This window comes from Alligator mississippiensis, chromosome 5 (genome assembly GCF_030867095.1).
Source record: "Alligator mississippiensis isolate rAllMis1 chromosome 5, rAllMis1, whole genome shotgun sequence".
In the NCBI taxonomy this organism is placed as follows: Eukaryota; Metazoa; Chordata; order Crocodylia; family Alligatoridae; genus Alligator; species Alligator mississippiensis.
Window position 1 is genome coordinate 5,910,808 of NC_081828.1, and position 22,065 is coordinate 5,932,872.

General features: G+C 49.0%; 1 protein-coding gene across 1 annotated transcript in view; it reads left to right on the forward strand.

Moving 5' to 3' along the window:
* The first annotated feature begins 814 nt into the window (after nucleotides 1-814).
* The window catches only part of SLC5A9 (solute carrier family 5 member 9), a 33,224-nt gene continuing 11,973 nt past the window's right edge, over nucleotides 815-22,065 (forward strand). The window contains exons 1-12 of the mRNA XM_014598628.3: nucleotides 815-1,012; nucleotides 2,359-2,430; nucleotides 8,595-8,699; nucleotides 10,567-10,731; nucleotides 13,500-13,605; nucleotides 14,316-14,396; nucleotides 15,170-15,375; nucleotides 16,342-16,477; nucleotides 17,499-17,606; nucleotides 18,643-18,793; nucleotides 20,537-20,705; nucleotides 21,205-21,420. Coding sequence (XP_014454114.2) covers nucleotides 884-1,012; nucleotides 2,359-2,430; nucleotides 8,595-8,699; nucleotides 10,567-10,731; nucleotides 13,500-13,605; nucleotides 14,316-14,396; nucleotides 15,170-15,375; nucleotides 16,342-16,477; nucleotides 17,499-17,606; nucleotides 18,643-18,793; nucleotides 20,537-20,705; nucleotides 21,205-21,420 — 1,644 coding nt within the window. The 5' untranslated portion in view covers nucleotides 815-883. The remainder of the gene's footprint in view (nucleotides 1,013-2,358; nucleotides 2,431-8,594; nucleotides 8,700-10,566; nucleotides 10,732-13,499; nucleotides 13,606-14,315; nucleotides 14,397-15,169; nucleotides 15,376-16,341; nucleotides 16,478-17,498; nucleotides 17,607-18,642; nucleotides 18,794-20,536; nucleotides 20,706-21,204; nucleotides 21,421-22,065) is intronic.

Consider the following 22,065-nt stretch of genomic DNA (forward strand, 5'->3'; position numbering starts at 1 on the left):
CCCCGCGTTAGCTTTAAAGTAAATGGTCCAAGCACCGACAGAAATAGAGCTGCAGCAGCCCACAGCTCGGCATATTGGCTGACTGCCCACGTACTTCTGCAGCTCCTCTGGCGTGCTTTTCAGCCCACGCTGCCGTAAGCTGGCACGAAGCGAGCTCGGGTCTATCTACGCAAGCTGCAGTCAGCGCAGTGACTGGGGTGCGTGCCTACTCTAAACCCTGAGCTTCTCATCCTCTTACTCCTCAGTCCTCACCAAGGCAAAACCTTTATTTCAGCTAAAGGCATGCTCTAGGGACATGACCCTAGGCTGTTCCTGTGCACAGCTGTCCCAAACAGACGTAGCAAGGGACAGCTGCTGGCTCCGGTCTGACACTGAGGTGGTGGGAGGGAGGAGAAATGCTTATCTCAGATCCTTTTATCACACCCCTGGCTGTAGTATCTTCTAGCCCTCAATCTTTGATTTGCATTTGCCCTCACAACACCCCGGTGTGCTAGCAGGAGGCATGGAGTCAGACTGAATCCCAGATTTGGAGATGGATCGTGGGAGTTGGGTGCCTAAATCCATTTGAGAACATAGGTCTAAGTGACTGGCCCAAGGTTACAAAGAGGTGAGTGGCAGAGTTAGACTCCCTGAACCCTCCCACTCAAGCCCAGCTCCCAAAGTCGGGAGGACTACTGCCCGGTCCGCAGGCTGGCAGACGACACGCGCCGCTTGGGGACCCCCCAACTGCTAGCTCGTCCCAAACCTTAGTATTGACCCAGCACATTGCTCCATCCCAGCTGACGCCTTCTCCAACCTGTTAATTATTAAAGGAAAGTAATGAAGGAAAACGTGCCCCAAAGTCCAGCGTGAGAGAGAGGTAATCAGCAGTGCATTCACGGCCATGAGCCAGCCCACCCCAATCACCACGGAGCTGCCCAGCCATCCCGAGGAGAAGAGCTTGACCATCGGGGCTATAGACATCGTGGTCGTCGTCATTTACTTTGTCTTTGTCCTTGCCGTCGGGATATGGGTGAGTTCAGGAGCTGAACGGTTGCTTCTGTCTATAAAAAAAAAGGAGAGAGAGAGAGAGAGCGAGCACATTTAATCAGCTCTACGCCTCTCCTGTGTACAAAGGTACTTGCTTAGAAATGCTTTATCTCTATTTGTGCATGCTGTGTATGTCAGGCCAGAAGGAACGGGCCTTCCCCAGATCTGTAGCGGGTCGAGATGTTTCAAGGAGCTTTCCCTCACCCCGTGCACCTTTCAAGGGGGTCATTCGGCTGCCATCCTTGCTATTTTCTGCATGCTAGATATATTCAGTGAGTGGTTTGCATCCATCCATAGGTTCGTTATCACTGCCGGCATTGATAAGGAATCTATAATGAAGTGGAGACAAGAGGCCTGATGCCGTATGGGAAAGTTGGGTAACTTTGAAGGAGTGAGAAGAGAAATGGGCTGAATGGGAAATCTCTTATTTCCCTTCTCATGGCCTAGTTGGCAGAGGGGCATGGTGATCTAGCTGAACATGCACACTCGTCGGGAGGTCATTGCACACATGCAGAAGCCTCTTTAATCCACCCGATGGTAGCATCTACCCAGCTGGGCCACCTGGTTATATGTGGGGAGAAGCAGTCTGTAAGAGCCCGGGTCAAACCTTTAGGTTTCTCCATGCATGGGAGGCTGCCTTGTGCATATAGCCACAGATCAGTGCTGGCTTTTGAGGACTTCAGGGTCTGGTGCCAGCCTGTGAGAGCTTCTGCCAGGGTTTGGTAAGACTTGAGGAGCCCTTAGCTTGTATTGACAGGAGGCATTTCTACACCCCCTGCCCAGCAATGCTGGCTGAACATATGTAGGAGACACCCTGCAGCTTTTGCAGGGATGATGAAGAAATCATCTCACCTATGATGGGAAACCATGAAAGAATCAACCCTCCCAAGGCCCAAACCCTGTCCTCATCCACCCTTAGGATGGGGAAGCTCCAGTTTACCCCAGTGCAATCCTGTGCCCCAACCTGGGTTTTCCGAGATGGTGAGATCCCTGACATCACAGAAATGGATGCAATAGCACATGGAGTTTCATTACACCAGACTGCTACACCAGTACATTAACTGCCCCTTTTTTTTTAATCATCATCATCATCACCTGTGAATGGCATCTTAAATCCACTCATTAAACCTTCCCAAAGCGGAGTCACGGTGACGTCCCATATGAGGAGCGTCTGTCAAGTCCAGCAGCACCTGGGAAGGGTAGAACGGGGATGACTGGCACGCTGCTGGCAGGGCGACTTGAAGGTCCTAGGGTCGAATAGATGGAGATGGGGTCTATGTTTTGGATCGGGACAGGGTGGAAAGCATTTAACGCTCTTCTGTATTTCAGTCGTCTGTACGGGCAAGTCGGGGGACAGTCGGAGGCTATTTCCTGGCTGGACGGTCCATGACATGGGGGCCGGTGAGTCTGATGCGTTCTTATTTGTTGTTGCTGTTCTCAAAAGGTGTTTTAACTAAACCTAATCACTAGACAGAGAGGTTTGGAGAGAAACCTAGCAAGGACAGTCCCTCCACTGTAGATCTGCTTAGTTGAGCTACAGCCATGTCTTGTATATTGTACAATTCTTGCAGATTGTATATCTGCGCCAAATCATCTGCAACCCCGAGCTACTAGGTATAAAGGGACGGTTCAGTCTCCTGACCCTTTCTCAGCTGGAGGGCTCATAGCGACGTCTGAGGAAGACCCACCTGCTCACTAGCAGCGAGATTTAAAACCTCTGCCAGCTCAGTTCGCGTAGGGCTGCAGCCCCGCCACGAGAGCGGTAAACGAGGCAGGAGCGTGCAGCGCAGTCAAAAGCATTTAGAGACTCAACCAAAAAGGATCCCACAGTACAGCCCTTCATCTCTGCGCTCTCTGTATAGGGTAAAAGTCTCCATTATGGACTAACTGGTTGAGGATTAAAACTCAGCTCCAAACCGCAAAAATATAAATCTCTGGAATGATTCACTAGGAAGGAATAAACCTATTGAAGGGCACATTTTCTTGGGAGAGAAAGGCACATATAAAAATAATTTAAAGTTTTAAAGGAATAAAAGTGTCACAGGAATAAATACCCTTTTCACCCTATTACAAAATATACGGCCGTATATCTCTCCGGTGAGTCATTGGGAACGGAATACAGTTTTCAACCAAAACTTTTTTTTTCTCTGTGTGTACACTGCTTATAAATCCTCTAGGCTAAAATTTCAGCCTCTTCCATCAGAGACTCATACATATATATAAAACCTGTTATTCCTTTAATGTGCTTTGTGCTCTTGTTTCTCCCAAGTGACGTTTAGGGAAGAGCTTGGGCCAAGGTTTCTCTAACTAGAAGGTGGAAGATTTAAAAGAAGTTGAAAGGAAACAGGCTTTTTTTTTTTTTTTTTTCCCCCCCCCCAGCATCCTCAGTGTTTTTATTTCTCCTTGCATCTGGAGACCACATCACTCCAGGAGGTTACACAGGCAGAAAGCAGGCAAGGGGGCTAGCGAGGTTCTCCTGATTCACTGCCTGGCTTTGAGCAAGGTCTTTAAATCAAAAGCCGCTGCTTTCTCCTGCTCCTGTTTTTGGATCCTCAACCTGAGATGCCACGGGTTTCAGTCTCAGAAGTGTTGAGCATCCATTGATTTCAATAGTGGCATCTAAGTCAGCCCTGCAACAATCATAGACTCGTAGAAAAGGAGGGTTAGAAGCGACCTTGGGGGTCACATCTAGTCCAACCCCCTGCTCCAAGCAGGACCAGCCCCAACTACATCATCCCAGCTGTTGTTGCATCCAGCGGTGGTACAATACAGTCCTGTCCCCTCTCATGGAGCTCCTTATGAGGCTAAACAGTCCCATCTAGCTACCAGCACCGGCTGGAGGCAACGGGGCATCTCTCTCCTTCAAGGTATCGATAGGCACGTCTACCCACGCATTTAAGCACGCCTAAATTGAATGTGCCTTAACTTAATGAGCATTAAGCAGGTTTAGGCACACGTCTACACGTGCAGGCATTAAAGTGCATTAATGCCGTGTGTGTACCAACTTGGGACTAAAACTGGTACACACACAGTTAGTCCCAAGTCAGTCGCCACACACGACGTTAGCGTGCTGGAACTCGTCTACACATTTGCTAATCACTTTAACTATATGAACCTAAATTTGATACCTTTATTTGCAGGTGTCAAATTTCGGTGTGAATAGCCTAAATTCTCCATTTTTAATGGTGCATATATAGACACAGGTCCTTAATGCACATTATGTAGGCTAATGCACATTCAATCAGCACGTGTAAACGCGCCCAGTGTTGAGTTATAAAGCTGTAACTGGTTTGGGTCTAGAGCGCCAGCCTCCAAGGTGGGCTTTTCACATCCTACCAGAGCTGCTGAGATCAGATGAAATCTTAATACCTCACCAGTTTAATGAAGGCGTAGCCCAAGCAACATTTCTAGCTGGTGACAGGTTTTGGTTTTTTTCTTCTTCAACCCAATATGAGAAACTGGAGTGCCTATTACCAAAATTCCCATCCCACAGCCAGGTGCCTTTGACATTGGAAATGTAGCAGAGAGTTTACAGTCAGGCTCTGAAGCCTTATTCAGGACATAACTTACATGTGGCCCGAATTTTCCAGAGGCACTGAGCCTACTATCTCTCTGACTTTTAGGACAGGTGTCCTAAAAGTGGATGCATACCCATACTTCATTATAGATTTAGGTGCCTGACTCTAGGCAGCCAAAGTATAAGATTTTGGCCAAAGCCTTTTGCTCTTTTATACTAGTTGCAATCCAAAGTTAAGTCCACTGAAGCCTCTGGATGAAATTTGGGTGGAATCAATCTTAGAGCTTGTCTTATGCGAAGCAGTGAAGTAGTCTGGGGATTTATAGCCTGTTAACTACTCCACACTAACTCCCCATGGGGAGTCACTCCACTTTGAAAGCAGAGTAAGATACCTTGCTCTGAGAGTGTCCGTAGGAGGAGTGAGTGTAGAGATGCCAGCATGCCGTGAATTCACACTGCTGTACAGGAATAACCTTAGGTGGCCAAGCTGTAGGTGAAGCCAGAGTCAGGCCTACACACTTCGCCTCTCACTGACCACTTGGGTGCATCTTCCTTGGGTTTGATAATGCTGCTCCTGATTTCCATGGGTGTAATTGAGAGCATAAGGCAGAAAACTCATCTTTGCTTTGCCCAGGGGCTGGAATAGGGTCTGAGCAGGCCTCATACTTGTGGGGTCAAATGGACACCATGCCTTGAGCCTACTGACAAGCTGTAGCACCCACAGACCACCCTTTCCATGACTCAAAGATGCTTTTTCGTAGGGGGTTAGTGTTGCCTGTAGGTTGGACATAAACACAGTGAGAATAAATGCAAATAATAACGTGGCTGTGTCAGTGCTATGCATCTCCTGTATACATCTGATCTGGCTGGATGTACGTATTAGAGAAGGCATTTGCATTTCTTGGGAGGCACTGTGTTTACCCAAGATATGAGCTCCCATTACAGCTGCCAGATTTTTAATCAGCAGTTTACTTAGAGGGAAAAGCAAAGCTTCTGGCAGTGTTCATCCGGCCAAGGCTGCCGGCTTCATGCAATATTCATATTTTAACTAGCTTGGAAGGTGAGAAGTGGGTCAAACTCCATTAATCTTTGCTCAGAGCTCAGCACCACCGTACTGGCGAGATCTGCTGCTCTGGCAATCTGTGGCTGGAAAGCAAACTTTCCCTCGGAGGCAAGCCAAGGCTTTGGAGACCCAGGGCCAGAGCCCTCCTTTGGGTAAATCCATGGAAGTCAACCAAAGCCCAGGACGGATTTCAGCCTTGCTGAAGTTTTGTCCCAAATGGAAGTGGTGGTTAACCACCTTAGTCTCAGGTCAGGCAGAAAGCAGAGCAGGGGTGCACCTTGGGGACTAACTTGTTTGAAGAGGCATGAGCCTTTGTAAGCTACAGCCTACTTCAGATGCTATGAATAGACTTCCATTATATCTGACAAAGCAGGCTGGAGACCAAGGCAGTGCATGGATGAGTTAGTCTACAAGGTGCTACCCTGCCCGGCCTTCTGCTGAGTGACAGTGAACATTAAAGCTGGAGGTGGTCTGTCCTGGGTGAAGAGCCCTGGACCTTGCTTTCATCCAGTTAAGAGAGCATCACGCCATGATCCACATGGTGTTAAAATTAACTGGGACATTAGCATTTCCCAGACAACCAGTTTTCTTTCCATGGGTTTCTGAACCGGCACGTACCAAGGGTCACCTGTTTCTTTAAGCCCTGCTCCACATTCCTTGCAAATAGTCATTTCTTGAGCAGGCGAGGGGCTCACGTGGGTGACCAGGAATGTAAATATTTGCCTATAGACAAGCACTGGGGTTTTTTTCAGGTTATAAATGCACCCCCAGTGGCTCTCATGGAAATTGCTGACTCTTAAACACAGCCCCTTTTGCTTCTGAGCAAAACCAAAAGTTAATGCTCTACATCATAGTTTGTCATCCTGTGGTACGTGTACCCCTGGGGGTACGCGAGACACAGGCAGGGGAGACGCGGGTACCCCAACACTCTCTCTCTCGCCCTCTTTTTCCTCTCAAAACTATGGCAAAAAATTTAGTGCAATTAAAAAAATTAAATTCCCCAGTAATAATTTGGTGTTCAGCCCTCCTAGCTTTGGCCAACATCACCTCTAGCCCAGGTACACACTTGAGTTGTGCACCGCTGGTGTAGTAGGTGGCCACCCTACCCACACCAGATCAGACATCTGTCATAGCACGGCCTTATATACACAGCCCTCCTTCCAACATATGGCACACATTAGTCTGGAAATATAAAATCTCCTGGAAAATTGAATGTTGGGGCACTTATTAACATTTTCAGAAGTTAGGGGGTACTTGCTACTTTAAAGGTTGAGAAACACTGCTCTACATGGTACTTCCAGAACCAGGCAGGGAAATGGCATGATTTGGTCCCGGTCAGGACTGAGGCTACAAATAGCCTGGGAGGCCTGTTTGATTTGTACAACAGCTGCAAAATGGCTCCTTGTACTTGTGCCCCGTGGGTTATCTGTCCGGAAACGTGAAGACCCGCCGCTTCTCTGATGCCAGGAGATAAGGGCGCCAATGAAGACACAAGGCCACTGCCCCGTGGATGTGACATTGGCTCATCCTAGTGCTGACCGCAGGTGCTATTGCCCCAATTAGGGCCTGATTCTGTGACTATGGTGCCTCTTAATTAGCACGGAGGTGGTGCAGAATCAGGCCCCCGGTACCGAACGTGATGGTCGGACCATGGCAACAATGATAAACAGCGCGTTTGAGCCAAGTCGTGGAGCCCAAGCACTTCAGTGGTTGTCAAGCCTCCTTTCTTCTAGGCCAGACCAGACCTACCGTGTACAAAGAGACTGGATGCTTCTTTCCCAGATGTGGTTATTTGGCAGGAGTGTCCAATCTGAGTGCTCAGAGCTCAAAGAGCCTGGCCCTTGAGACTCACGAGATTTTCTTAAAAATAACAAGATTAAAGATACAGGGCTTCTTTTCTTTTGGTCTTTGTTCATGGCTGAGCTTTTAGGGACCTCCTGAGCCGTTCTGCTTCCCCTGCTTCTCACTGAGACTTTGCCCCCTCTCACGGTAGGGTGGCTCAGACGCCCACAGCACCGTCTCCCAGCTATGGGGTTTCCATGGGACAGAGGAGCATGCACAGACTGGATTGGCAATGGGTTAGGGAGGGTTTAAAGGTGCAATTTGCTCCCTCTTCCCCTCCCAAACACTGCAGAGAACAGCTGATGCTGCAAAGGGAGTCCCAGGCAAGGACTATGGGATCCTTGCTGGAGGAATCGTAGTCTTTGCTAATTTGATCACATCAGAGCCTCCCTAGCAAGGACCCATTTGGAGGTGATACGTGGGAAAGGATTGCAAGGAGCAGAAGCAAGAGCCCAAAGGATCAATGGTGTTTGAGGAGGGCACCACAGCCTGCATCGGTACTTAGGGAGGGGGATATTCAATGCCAAAGGAGATTCATTGCTTCCCTATTCACAAAGCGCCTGCAGAGCTGAGTTCGCCCTAAGCAGGGCCCACTGTGATGTACTTGCATACCTTGTGTAAAGGAAGCAGTGCTTGTTTCACATGGCCCCGATCCTGAGTCGGTGCTCAGTCCTGATCACCAGGGATGCTGTTTTTCTCTGATAAAAACAAATAAATTAAAAAATCCCCAAATTTCAGATTTTAAAAAGTAACCCCCAAACTCAGTTTCCCGCGATTCAAGTGAAACCCTGCTGTGCATATATCTATCTATTAGTGGTGTTTCATTTTAATCGCCAAAAAATAAATGGATTTGGGGTTACTTGTTTTCATCCGAAAACCTGGGAATTTTTTTTATTTATTTTATTTTAAATCGGCGAAAACTAGGATCCCTGCGCTCATCGCTCTGCCTGCCTATGGAAGTGCTGCTGCATCTCTCACTGTCGCATCTAAGCCCCTGGGTCAGTCTCCAGGATTTCCAGAGGACTCTCCCCAGTGGCTTCCTACAAATGGAAACCCCCTTGCCCCGGGGAGGGCTTGGGCGTCTGCTTTTCTGAAGCTGCTCGAAGTGCCTTTCTGATTTCTGTGCCGTCCCTTGCATTTCAGATCGGAGCATCTCTGATGTCAAGCAACGTGGGCAGCGGGCTGTTCATCGGCCTGGCAGGCACGGGGGCAGCCGGGGGTCTTGCTGTCGGGGGCTTTGAGTGGAACGTAAGTATTGAGACCAGAAAGACATCCCCGTTTACAGACAACATGCATATTTGGTTCATGAATCAGTTATTAGCCAGCCCATCCATTCCCAGTGCCGAAACTCATGATTCAGGCCTGTAGCACTTCAGAGGTCACCTGAAATACAGCCGGGCTTTGAAAAGATAACAACATTAGGATTTTCTTTTGCTGAGCCTCTAAGGGACACTTGAGTCACGCAGTTTTTTTCTCCGCTGCCATAAAGACAAGAGACTTTACAAATAATAATAATAAAAAAAAAAAATGGGGGCCTGAGAAGCTCACATAAATCACAGGATTCCTGGACTTGGGGCTTTATGGAAAGGAACAAATGTCATGACGTTGAGTCATGAATGCTGTAGCTCTGTAGTAACATTTCTGAGCTGTTTGCCATCCTGGTGTCAGCCTGGGGCTATTCCTATCCGAGCAAAGCCAGCTAGAATAGTGCTGTTGCACCAACACTTGGCATTTTTAGGGGCTAGACACGAGTCTGCAGCAGGTCCCTATGCAGTCTTATAATGCAAACTCTGCTATTCCATTATAGGGCCGTCCTTGAGCCGAGACGACGCGTGCTGCCCCAGGGGCAGGCACACGGTCAAGCAGCATTTATTTTCAAGGCATCCCTTTGTTTTAAAGGAATTGAAATCACCCATAAGCCCCCTCTGTAGAAACTGTGGCCCACATTCAGACAGGACCTATTGATGCAACTGTATTTTAAGTGGCTCCTTTTTTGGGTGGTTATATAGGGATGCGAAGAGTGTAGTTTGAGATCCAGAGCAAATATGACTCTATAGCCGTGTTGTCATGTCGGCTTCAGATTAGCAAGGTCATGGTCTGGGTCAGGGTTTGTTTGCGCAGCTCAGGTGGGCATATCTCACCTAATCCCGTCCCGTCCATGCCAGGAGCCTCAGGCACTGGGTGCACTTTGGTCAGGCCCGTCCTCTGTCTGTGACACACATTTCAGTTTTGGGGAATGACGTTTCCTCTAAGTAGTGTTTCAGGCGTGATGCGGGGTCTTCGAATGATGTGGGATAGGTGAGACTAGACGATCTAACAGTCACATCTGGCCTTAACATCTCCAGGTGTGAAACGATGACATTGGCCACATTGGCTGGATGTTAAAGAAGCAGGCCGTGGGGGACCACAAGTTATAGATTCACGGATGTTAGGGGCTGGAAGGGACCCTTGGGCAGAGAAGACTGCTGGGCTCAGATGACTTAGACCTCCCAAAAGACATTACAAATAATCGCTTTCATGCTGGAGCTTTGCTTCCTCTTGCTCTGCCGCTTACACGACAAAAAACAGTCACCTCCGGTCTGCTGTCCTGAAAGTGAGGGTTTTGCTGTCACTTCTATTTCTGTTCCTCAGAAAGATCCTGTAGCTCCTTGGCTCCTAATCGAGTGGTACGGTGCGGCAAAAGTAATGAGATGCTCAAAGGCACCTGTAGGTCAGACGGCTCTATGCCGCCAGCATCGGTGCCACAGGTACCAAAGCTCACCAAATACTCCTTGTATAGAGCTGGGGCAGCGACGTGGGACTCTGCCAGGGAGGCAGGGGAGAGACACAGGAGCCAACATGCTAGAAAAAAGGAAATGTGGGGATTAGGAGAGATCTCCAAAGGCTTGTAGCTCTGCTGCGAGCTGTATTCACCATGCTATCGTTCATCTGTCCCCTTTGCCATCCAAGGATAACCCTCCATTGCTGGCAGAGAAATGCTAGTGCATCCCGGAGCCTTCATTCCCTCTGCCTGAGAGAGGCTGCTTCTCCATGCTTTCTGCTGCTGTGTGTTGCAGGCAAAGAGCATTTTCCCTTGAGTTTAATCATAAGCCTTTATTTTCTTCCCTATTGCTAGGCTACCTGGGCACTGCTGGCCCTTGGTTGGATTTTTGTGCCCGTCTACATTGCTGCCGGTGTCGTCACCATGCCCGAGTACTTGAGGAAGAGATTTGGAGGACAAAGGATTCAAATCTACATGTCTGTGCTCTCCCTCATTCTCTATATATTCACCAAGATATCAGTACGTATCCCATGGGGAAGCAGCTCTTGCTGTAGCTGCTGCAGCAGGTACCATGCGAGGATCCTGTCCAGCGTCCGCTGCACTTGGTGTCGCTTAAATATCATGCAAAGCTAATCTTCATATATAGTCATTTCCACAATCTTTTTTCTCAGCTGAAATTTTTCGTTGCAAAATGTAATGTTAAGGACACAGCTAGTTGCCTTTCTCTTCCCCTCTGAGATGGTTTCCACTGTTGGCACCTGTAAGAGGGACAGGAAATATCTTCTACCTTAGGGGTGAGTTGAGGAGCAGTGCTAGTTGCATGCTGTTAGCATTATAGGACCTGCAGGGAGACATCAGCTCTGAGCATTTGCTGTCATTTTACTTTGCAAAGAGAGGAGCAGATTCTCTGCCCAAGGTCTGAGTAGGCATTATCGATGCACTTGGAGGGAAGACAGTCCCAGACAAGTCTCATGCACAGGAAAAGTTCATTATTCAGGGGACTAGAGAGCCCAAGGGTCTGATGAGGGCAATGCCCATCTTTTGTTCCTAAGTCTTTGTTCTATATGTAGCCCAGGGCAGTAGTAATTAAAGACCCGCTCCTCTTGAAATTTGGGGTCTGTGGGTATTTGGCCACCTACTCCCCATGGCAGCACTGGTGAAGTGGTTGAGGGTGGGTCATTAGTGGGGGAAGGCAGTACAGCCAGAGGTCAAATTACACTTTCGCTCTTGGGAGGGTCTGCAAAAATTAAAAAATTGAGCTGCGCACCACAATGCCTTAATAAAATCAGAGACCCCCCGCCCCAATTTTATGATTTTCAAATCTTGCAGAGGGGTTCTTGTCTCAAAATCCAGCCCTGAGCTCCTCCATAATTCGAGCCCTGGGTACAGCTCCTGCCTGCTCCACAGGTAGATAAAGAGCTTCGGTCTCATGGGCCGTTGTTCTCTAAAATCCAAAGTCTTGTTTTGTGGGATTCGGCTGGGTCTCTCCTTAGAGCCAGGAGGAGCTCACAGTCACCTCCCCCTGCAGAACTAGCACTAATAGGCTCAAAGCCACCATTATCCCCTTGTTTGACCTGTGGCAGGTTAGGGCTTTACGTCCTGTAGTTACATCAGGGTTGACTTGCTAATAGGTTCGATAATGGATGTGTATGGGATGGGTTGAATAGGCATGATCCTACCATAGGACCCGGTGACCTCTGGCATGACCACAGGTCATCTAGATGACCACAGTTGGACTCAATGACTGCTGGAGGTCCCTTCCAGTCCGCTTTTCTATGAAATCCAGGTCGAGAAGGGAGACGAAAGCCACGCGGGGAACATCCAAGCTGCTGCGTGGCCTCGAGGGAAGCCAGGTTTCAGTCCTCAGATCGGTTGCCTGGCCTTAGTCCATTCGGTTGCCTTCCCCTGCTGAAGGTAGCTCACCCGTGTCTGATGGGAGAGCCTGGTTTACTTTATAGGCCTCAGAGGTGCTCTCTGTAAAAGCAGCACCTTTGTTTGCAGAGCACTTAATTAGCGGCCTGCCGGCCAGCGGGAGGCTTGGTTATGAGGGGAATTTTTCTCTCCGTGCTTCCTGCCCAAACGTTGTTTAATAACTTTGCTGCTCAGCTCCACGCTCCTTGTGCTTGCCAAGAAGAGCGCAGATCAGGGTGACAGATGATGTCAAAGGACTGGCAGGGCACGGATACACTGATCATTGCATTTCCTGCTGGGAAGCCAAAGCTCACAATACATTATGTAAAGGTAGCGCCGTACCACCTGGCCAGAACCACTTAGTGTGACGCAGGGTGTGCAGCCCCGGAGGTCAAAAGGATGCTTGATATTAAGATGCTTATTTGGGATGTAGAAAGCCCTGGGTCTTTATCATCCCGCTTTGTCTCTGCTGCATGGCGAGAGGCGAATGGCGTTCCCTGCAAAGTGACTTACAGATTTCTTTCAGATTTACTCTCTCTCGCACGTAAAACCCTTTCCCACTTGTTATGTGTCGCCTTCTGCCTTTGCCATGGCCGTGTGTGAATGAGAGCTGTATTTTTCTCCCTCTGACCTCGTTCGCCGTCTCCTGTGAATAGACCTGAACAAATCAGGCGCCGCGGGGTTTCTGCGAGCAGAGGTCAGATCCTCAGCAGGCATCATTTTTTGCAATCGGTGCAGCTGCCCTTATTTACACCCCCTTGTCCGTGTCCAGATCAAGAAGTCAAGAGCAGGGAATCAGCCTGGGTCTTTCAGGATGAGGCCATTGCTCTGACCCATGCAGTCTCCCACGCGGCGATGCAAATGACCCCCTCTCCTTCCAAACTCCCCATCTAGCAGCATGAGCTCAGTCACAACCCTCACTCTCCAGCTCTGGGAACTGTCCCTTCTTCTCCAGGGCATCTTGCTGTTGCCTTTGCATCCTTTGGTTGCCCTTCCCAAAGCCATGAGTCTTCTCCCACTGATGCCTGCTCTACGTAGTGTTCCCAGTGGCCCCCCTAGGCTTGCTGAGGGACACGCCTGCCCTGCCCTTAGACATTTTCAATGCTTTCTCCTATTGCAGAGAGGGGAGGATTTCTTCCTGTTCCTGGGCTGGGTACAAAGAGGTTCTTCAAGACACATGCTTTTTACGGCGCCGGTCACCATTTCTGTTTCTCCCTTTCCTGTCCTTATTCCCTTCTCCTCTACCTTTCAATCTCCCACACTCTGCTCCCTTCTCATGGCCCATCTGGAGGCTTTTTGAGCCATCAAGATGATATCAGAAGTACTAATGAGAGCAAGTAGCCCCACAGTCAAACTCTCTTTGCTTTTCCTTCCAGACAGATATTTTCTCTGGGGCGCTATTCATCCAAATATCCCTGGGCTGGAACCTTTACCTCTCAACGGTGGTCTTGCTGGCAGTGACGGCTGTCTACACGATTGCTGGTAATGATGATACTTTAAAAGAAATGTCCCAATCTGAAGATTAATGGATTCCCTACTCCCTACGCCCGGGTGCTTGGGCTCTGTCTAGGGGCTTGGTGTTGAATCTGAAGCCCACTGAAGTCAATGAAAAGACTTCATTTGACTTAATTAATGGAGCAAGCCCCTGTTGATCAACTGAATGTTCCCAGCCTCTTAGCAAGGCAGTGTTAGGGCTCGAATATGCCTCCACGTGGCAGGACTGAAGAGAGGAAGGGTTGTGTTCCCTGGGCAGCAGCCTATGAGCAAAGCAAACCTTAATGATGTCTGACTTTTGTCCACATGGCTGAGACACCCTTTTCTTGCACAAGCGTTGAGGATGGGTTACTTGTCAGGATCCTAGACGGTGACTCAGGAGGTGTAGGTACAACCTCCTAGGTGTTGTATCCGTGATGGGTTGTATCCACTCACGGTGTGAAAGTGGAGAAGTGACTTGATTTATGCATTGGTCCCACCTCTATACAACAGGGATAATACCCTGGTACTTCACAAGGGGCTGGTGATTGTGAAGTGCTCAAGGCATGGAAATCACCAGTGTTGCCTTCTCCTGGCAGCTCCTTTCTGGAGTCGCAGGACTGAGGCCAGGCTCTTCAAAGCGAGGAACACGCCAGCGCTGGCTGGTTTTGCAAATAAAGGTGACCGGCGGACACTGTCGTTTGTGATTCTCCCAACAGGTGGTTTAACAGCTGTTATGTACACAGACACCCTGCAGACTGTGATCATGGTGATAGGAGCGCTGGTGCTCACGTTCATAGGTACGAAGAAAAAGAGATGGGGTTACCTGCCGTCCAAATCTTGATCTGAGCCTAACAGGGCACTTGTCCCCCCTCTTTCACCCAGAAATTGGCCTTATATCATAATATCAAGAAGCCCTGGCTCCTCTCCGCTCCACTTCCAGCCAGTTGAGTCTCATCCCTGATTCATGCCCAAATCCAGATTTTATTTGATTGAGGCACTAAGCACTTTCCACTCCTTTGGCACCCATGGTGAGCTGATGGGGCACTTTGCAGGACTGGTTTTGCACAATTTTCACTCCTGTAGCTCCAGGATACCCAGGACATTTGCCAGCCTCCCTTGCTTTCCTTCATTGACTTTGGGGGAGTTACAGTGCATTTACATGGGCATATCTGAGACCAATCCTGAACCGCGGCACTTTGAGCGGTTTGCTCCACGCCTCCCTGGCCAACAGGAACCCAAGTGCCATCATCTTCGGTGTCACGTCTTTCTGGCTCGGGTGTTCATGAGCTTTATGATCAGAGATTTGGGTTCTCATAGCACGTCATTGCCAAGCTGGGTGCGGGTGACCGACACGAGGGAGGTCAGCAGCAATGGTGCATCCTCTCCCCGAATGCACGGCTGGCTGCAGAAGCCCAAATTCTCCGGCTGGAGTCCGATGCCCTTCTGCACGGCTCCAGGAGTGAGGAAGGAGGGAAGAGAGAGGGAGGAAGAGAGGAGAAAACAGAAGCAAAGTGAGGCAGAGCAAATGAAAACTCCCACAGATATAAATGACTGGCTCCTTCTTCCTCAGGGTTTGAAAAAATCGGCTGGTATGAAGGCCTCAAAGAGAAATACAGCACAGCGATCCCCAGCGTCACAGTTCCAAACACGACGTGCCATCTCCCGCGCCCGGACGCTTTCCACATGCTCAGGGACCCTATCACTGGGGACATCCCTTGGCCTGGCCTGATATTCGGCCTCTCGGTGCTGGCCCTTTGGTGCTGGTGCACGGACCAGGTACAGTCCGTCCCGCACGCTCGCTCCTTCCCCCGGTGCTTCACTGCAATGTCATTTCCATGCCACATCATGGGTTACAGAGGCAGTGAAGTGATGCTTGATGGGGTGGGGTGGCATCTTTGGGGGGGTCTTTAATAGGCCACCCCAGCTTATTTCTTCCACAGCCCAAGTGAATGTGGCTCCTTCTTGGCCTCTGTTACAGGGAGTAGCAGGCTTGGTTTTCCCATATACACACACATAGTTTCATGGAGGGAGCATGAGCAGGTGGTACAAGCACCCTGTGCGCTGCTCTCAAGAGCTCTGCTAATGACTTGAATGAGTCAGTGTCAAGTTTAGCGTGCCTCAGTTTCCCCATCTGTAACCCAGCAGTAAAAACGCCCCTTTTTGTCAAATGCTTTGAAAGTCACACATGGAAAGCACTGTCGGACATGCCGAGTTTTCCAGGGCCACAAATCAGATTAACTTTGCAGTGCCTCTGCAGTTTTCCTGGTCATGTGCTAGGAATCTAGTGTGACATTCATTAAGCAAATAAGGCACCCAGGTGATGAGAAAAAGCCAAGCAAACTGGGTTCATTCCTTCGAAGCCCCTTCTCAGTGGTAAAGGTAGGGAACGCCATGCTGTGTACTGTATCACACCTGACCCTAAGCTCTTGGCCAGTGCCTGTGGGTGCATGGTTAAGCACCTGATGTCTTTCACCCAAGAGCTGGCTGCATTTCAGGGGACCATGAAATGATTCCTGTGTGGGTAAAAGAGTAATTTCCCCAGCTTCATAGTCAGTCCACACACCATTCAGGGCTGGCGGCAATAGTAAACTGAACGACAGAGACCTGCTGTTCAGGAGAGCCTTGCTGTGGGCTTGCAAAGTGCCCTGGGGTTCTCCGGGACACACGTCCTCTCACAATGCAAGGGGTTTTCCTCTCCTTTTCTCTCCACTTTTAACGCTTTGCATTTTCCCACTGATGCAGGTGATAGTTCAAAGGTCCCTCTCCGCCAAGGGCGTCTCTCATGCGAAGGGTGGATCGGTGCTGGCGGGCTATTTGAAAATACTCCCTATGTTTTTCATTGTCATGCCGGGTATGATCAGCAGAGCCCTCTACCCAGGTAAGGCTGCTTTCCCAGCCTGCATACTCCATCCAGGGGTTATGAATGTGATTTCCTTGTGCAGGAGCCTCCGATGGCTGCAAAACCATTGGGCGTTAGAAGCCCAGACTCAGGGGTATCGTGCACAAGACACCCCCTTGCCATCTAGCATTTCCAATATAGATGGAAACCCCCAGACCCTACCTCCCTCTCGAAGTTTGGGCCACTTCTCCTATAGCTGTGGCCCAAGCACTAAGTGCATGGGCCACAGTGCCATCTCGTGGGCACTGCTTTTACCTACCAGGAGGCAGCTGGAAATAAATGAGAGACACTGAGATGCACAGAGTTTAGGGCTTCTTCTGAGGAGGACGTGAGCTGGTTTCTTCCATTATGCTGCTGCCCCAAGAGCAAATTCATTTGTAGCATCATGAGACCTTCAACCTTGAAGGCTTCATGCCGCAAGGAGTGCTTTTGCTGCTAGGTTCATCAGGAGACGGTTGCCCAACGAGCTGCCAGGTTGAACTCCTTTCTGCAGTAAGAAGCAAGGAGCAAGATCTCCCCTCCTTTCTGGTCCCAAGGAGCCAGCAGCGTTGGAAACAGAGGTTCACATGGCTGTTCGGGGTGGGGTTGCTAATGGGGCACAGGGATGAGGGGCAGAGGAGCCAAGCCAGGCTATAAGAGGAGTCTGCGTTGTATCTGCCGTCCGTTTGGCGATGTGCGGATGGTGTGCACAGATGGTGCCTGGCTGGCAGAAGTGTGCACTTTAGCTCAGGCCACGAAGGCTCACGTGTTTCGAACCACTGGTCAGAGGCTCTCTTGCTATGTGACGTCCGGGTTTTGCATCCGTTCTGCGCAGAGTTTGCAAAAGGCTACTGTGAGATGGAGATCTGAAATAACCCTTGCCCACCCCTCCAGCTATTGTCCTGATTTATTTGAAACACCCAAGGGATCAAGAATTAGTTCTTCCATGTGTATGTCCTCTAGAAGAAGTAGACGTGTTACAATTGGCTTGGGGTTTTTTTTTTCCCCCCATCTGCTACAGATGACGTGGGATGCGTGGACCCGAAAATCTGTGAAAAGGTCTGTGGAGCAAAAGTGGGTTGTTCTAACATCGCCTACCCAAAGCTGGTGATGGAGCTCATGCCCATAGGTGAGGAAGCTTTGCTGCTCTGGTTGTGGCCAAATGTGCAACCTCAAGTACTGTGCAACGGTAGTCTTTTCGGTTATAAATACAAGGAACTAATTTGCTACCAATATAAGCTGGGTTGTAGAAAAAAATTAAAAGATAGCAATGGTTTAATTTCCATTACACAGCAAAAGTATCCGTGTGAGTTTATTATACAGATATCCATTTATATCCATGTGGGTCTGATTATACAGATATCCATTTATATCCATGTGGGTCTGATTATACAGATAGCTGGATAAATAGAACTAGATGGGTTAGTATTGAGATGGTAAGTGTTCACTATAACCGCTCAAAAGGCACAACACATCATCAGAGTTTAAAAAAAAAAGCCACAAACATTTTTTTTCAGCAGACCTTTTCAGTTTTTATATAGTAATAACATATTAAAATATCACAGAATTATTAAATGGCATTGATATCGCATTAGTGCTAACGGTAATTAATAACAGAGCATTATGGAAGTCCTCTAATGCGTTTTATGAACTATGTTAATAGAATATCAATGCATGGTTGGCATATTTGACCTATATGTGATGTGTATTGATAGATATAATATGATGGATCAAGTAATGTAGGTAAAGGGAGTAAATGGCGTGAAGCGGGGATTTCTGTTAAGATTTAGGTCTCCGATTTTAAATGCAGAATCCGCATTTCTTGTTTGACCTTCTAATTAACTCTGCTTTGTGAAGGGGATGTGCAGTCTTTGCAGGTTGCCAAATTCTGAGTTTGCTATCACCAGGTGACTTAGCATTATGAGTTATTTGAAGCAGGTCTGATATGAGCCGGTCTTTAAAAATTAGCATTACTGCTCTCCAGTCTTTCAGGGTCCTACAACGACAAGCGTTCACCTGAGCCCATTTCAGCTGGGCCTGGTGGGAGAACAGCGTGTAAAAACCACTGAATTTGAATAAATAAATGAATGGGCGGCGCTGTAAACTCTGAAGTAGGAGCGCGAAGGCCGAAACGCTGTACCCAATTGTCATTCCCGGTTTTCCAGGACTCCGGGGTCTGATGATAGCCGTGATGATGGCAGCCCTCATGAGTTCCCTCACCTCCATCTTCAACAGCAGCAGCACGCTCTTCGCCATCGATATCTGGCAGAGGGTCCGCAAGAAGGCTTCAGAGCAGGAGCTCATGATTGTTGGCAGGTCCTCGCCCTTCCACGCGGCTTTGCTGAGCACATTTGCCTTGTCCTTGTCCTTGTCTGTTTTGATTAGAGTTTAAACTCTCTAGCCCGTCCAAAGCTGGACTCGCAGAGAAAGTTGAGAAACCCAGAGCATGTCAATAAGGAGAGCAGGCTCTGAAAGAGATGGTTTTATTTCCCAGCTTTTACCCAGTGGACCCAGCCTTTACCCAGTTTGACTACAGAGCAGGTTGAACCCATCACAGATGCAGCTAATTTATTGCTATCTGGTTTCTAAACTTGACATAAGAATGACCTGTCTTAACTTTTGTGGGGGTTGTGGCTCTTCCTTTAGGCAGATTTTCACTATACAGCAGGTTGAACCCATCACGGATGCAGACCGTTTATTGCTATCTGGTCTCTAACCATGACATAAAGACCTGCCTTAACTCTTGGGGGCGGGTTGTGGCTCTATATATAAGCAGACTTTCACTATACAGCAGGTTGAACCCATCACGGATGCAAATCATTTATTGCTATCTGGTCTGTAAGAATGACATAAGGACCAGTTTTAACTCTTGGGGGGGTTGTGGCTCTCTCTATAGGCAGACTTTCACTATACAGCAGGTTGAACCCATCACGGATGCAGCTAATTTATTGCTATCTGGTTTCTAAACTTGACATAAGAATGACCTGTCTTAACTCTTGTGGGGGTTGTGGCTCTTCCTATAGGCAGATTTTCACTATACAGCAGGTTGAACCCATCACGGATGCAGACCGTTTATTGCTATCTGGTCTCTAAACATGACATAAGGACCGGTCTTAACTCTTGTAGGGGTTGTGGCTCTCTCTATAGGCAGATTTTTACTATACAGCAGGTTGAACTCATCACGGATGCAGCTAATTTATTGCTATCTGGTCTCTAAACTTGACATAGGGACCTGTCTTAACTCCTGGGGGGGTTGTGGCTGTCTCTCTAGGCAGACTTTGGCACTGCGTTATGTTGGGGTAGGAGAGCAGTGCTCCAGCTAACAGCTGGAAACAGCAGCCTGCCCTCCGGTGATCAGCCTTTCATTGGAAACACCAATATTAAGAAAGCCCCGTGGGCTAAGTGAAGGATATGGAGTGAGCGATGATCGCATATCCCATCCCTGCCGTGCATCGAGGCGGAAAGCATGAACTGCTTTAGAGTACTTGGCAGCACTGCCTAACAGAAAGGACAAAATGAAGGAGGATCTTGGATGCAGCTGAAGCTGCTGGAGTGATTTTAATAAGCAGACGGGAGTGACCTTAGCTGGAAATTGGCTAAGCCTCCAGGGTTAACGCCCCTGCTCTTATGCAAGCTGAGTTTAATGACCACGAGTTGTCAGGTCTTTAATCTTCATCTCATCCAAGAGACAGTGTCTTTGCCAGCTTTACCGTGCCCACTAAAAACACATCCAGCTGTTGGGTCAACCAGGGCTCACCCACACTCCAAGTACAGACTTACCAACTCCTTGCAATTCCTGGAGTTGTCTTGGGATTGGGATTGCGATGAGACTCAGCTAGTCGGGGTGATGAGGCTCTTCCTCTAGGGGTGGGTCATTTCTTTCCTGCCTGATGTCACAAGGAGATTCCCCTCCTGGATTTCAGCCCCGACGAGACCCCCCCCCCCCTCTCTAGTTGCAATTCATTTCCTCCTCTTGTCAGACTCCAGCACTGCATTACATGAGGGCATCTTTTCCCCTAGGGTGCATGAAAAATGAATATCTTCTGTTCCTCTCTCCAGAGTCTTCGTTCTCATTCTTGTCGTCATCAGCATCCTCTGGATTCCCCTCATTCAGACGGCCAACAGCGGCCAGCTCTTCGACTACATCCAGTCCATAACCAGTTACCTGGCCCCACCCATCACTGCCCTCTTCCTCCTGGCCATCTTCTGCAAGAGGATCAATGAGCCTGTAAGTGAGGAACCAGGTTGATGGTGAGAAAAATGCATCCTTTTTTGCGGGAGTGCATTGTTGCTACCAGGCTTTCACTGATCAGGACCCCAGGAGTAAAGGGAAACTTGGGGTGCAGAGTCAGTCAGCTAGGGCAGGGTCGAGGTGGTCTTGAATAGGGAGGAGCAATCATTTCACTCACTTCCCCAGCCCCGATTCATGGGTCTGCTGCTATACCAGGGGACCAGCTTGAGCTATATATTCTCCCATCTCTAGGTCAGCCATCGCAGCTAGTTGGTGGCAGTCAGACAGCCACAGGATGGTGTGAGTTAGCGGGCGCAGTCTGGTGTCTCATGGATGGGCATTGGTATCTCAGCACCCATGTGGTTTTACAAGCTTTGAGCACAAATACAGGCTTTGACATGAGCTGCTTTCCTCTTCCTTGCTATCTGGCACTGTTATACCCTCTGCACAGATGCCCACAACCTCATATTTCCTTTTCCCCATGTGTCCTTGGCAGGGGGCTTTCTGGGGCCTCATGTTCGGCCTGACGGTCGGCCTCGTTCGGATGATCATGGAGTTCTGCTATCAGACGCCGTCCTGCGGCGAGGAGGACCGCAGACCGGGTGTGCTGAAGGATTTGCACTACCTCTACTTCGCGCTCATCCTCTGCGGGCTCACGGCCATCGTCATCGTCTTTGTGAGCCTCCTCACCCCGCCGATCCCAGAGGAGAAGGTAAGCAGCTGCCAGCGCTCTGGAGACCACTGGTACAAAAGCAAGCCCAGCCCCACCAACCCAGAAATGAAGGGGTGAAACCACAGGGAGAGCATCCCTGCTGCTCTCTGTAGCCAGGAGGCAGCTTCACTCCCTCGTATCCGGGTTTGGCAGACGTGGGACACTTATGGTAGATGGGTTGGTGCTTCTTATGGCTGTCTCAAGAGAAGCGGCATGTACCTCTTTAAATTCACACCTTATTAAAGCCCACTCTGTCCTTTGCTTTATTCCCCAAATGACTCTACAGCCGGTTCAGATCCCTCTCGCCTATAGCCGAGATATCAGCTTGTCATGCTCATGCTCCAAAAGCAGCACCTGCTCCAAACCCTTTGGTTTCCCAGGGCTCATTGCATTAATGCTTCTGGAGACAGGCTTGCAATTGAGTGCCAGTTCCCATGCTGGGCTCAGACACCACCACACGTCATCTCTGGGAGGGAAGGAAAAAGAAGGGGATAACAACAATTATATTATAGGGGAAGCTGAGGAGCAATTAAAGGGGTCTAACTGAAGCTACTACCATATTTCAGCAAGGCCTACATCAATCTTGCTGGCAAACAAGATTAATATCTTTGCAACGCTGGCACTTAGAAAAATAACGTTTCGTCC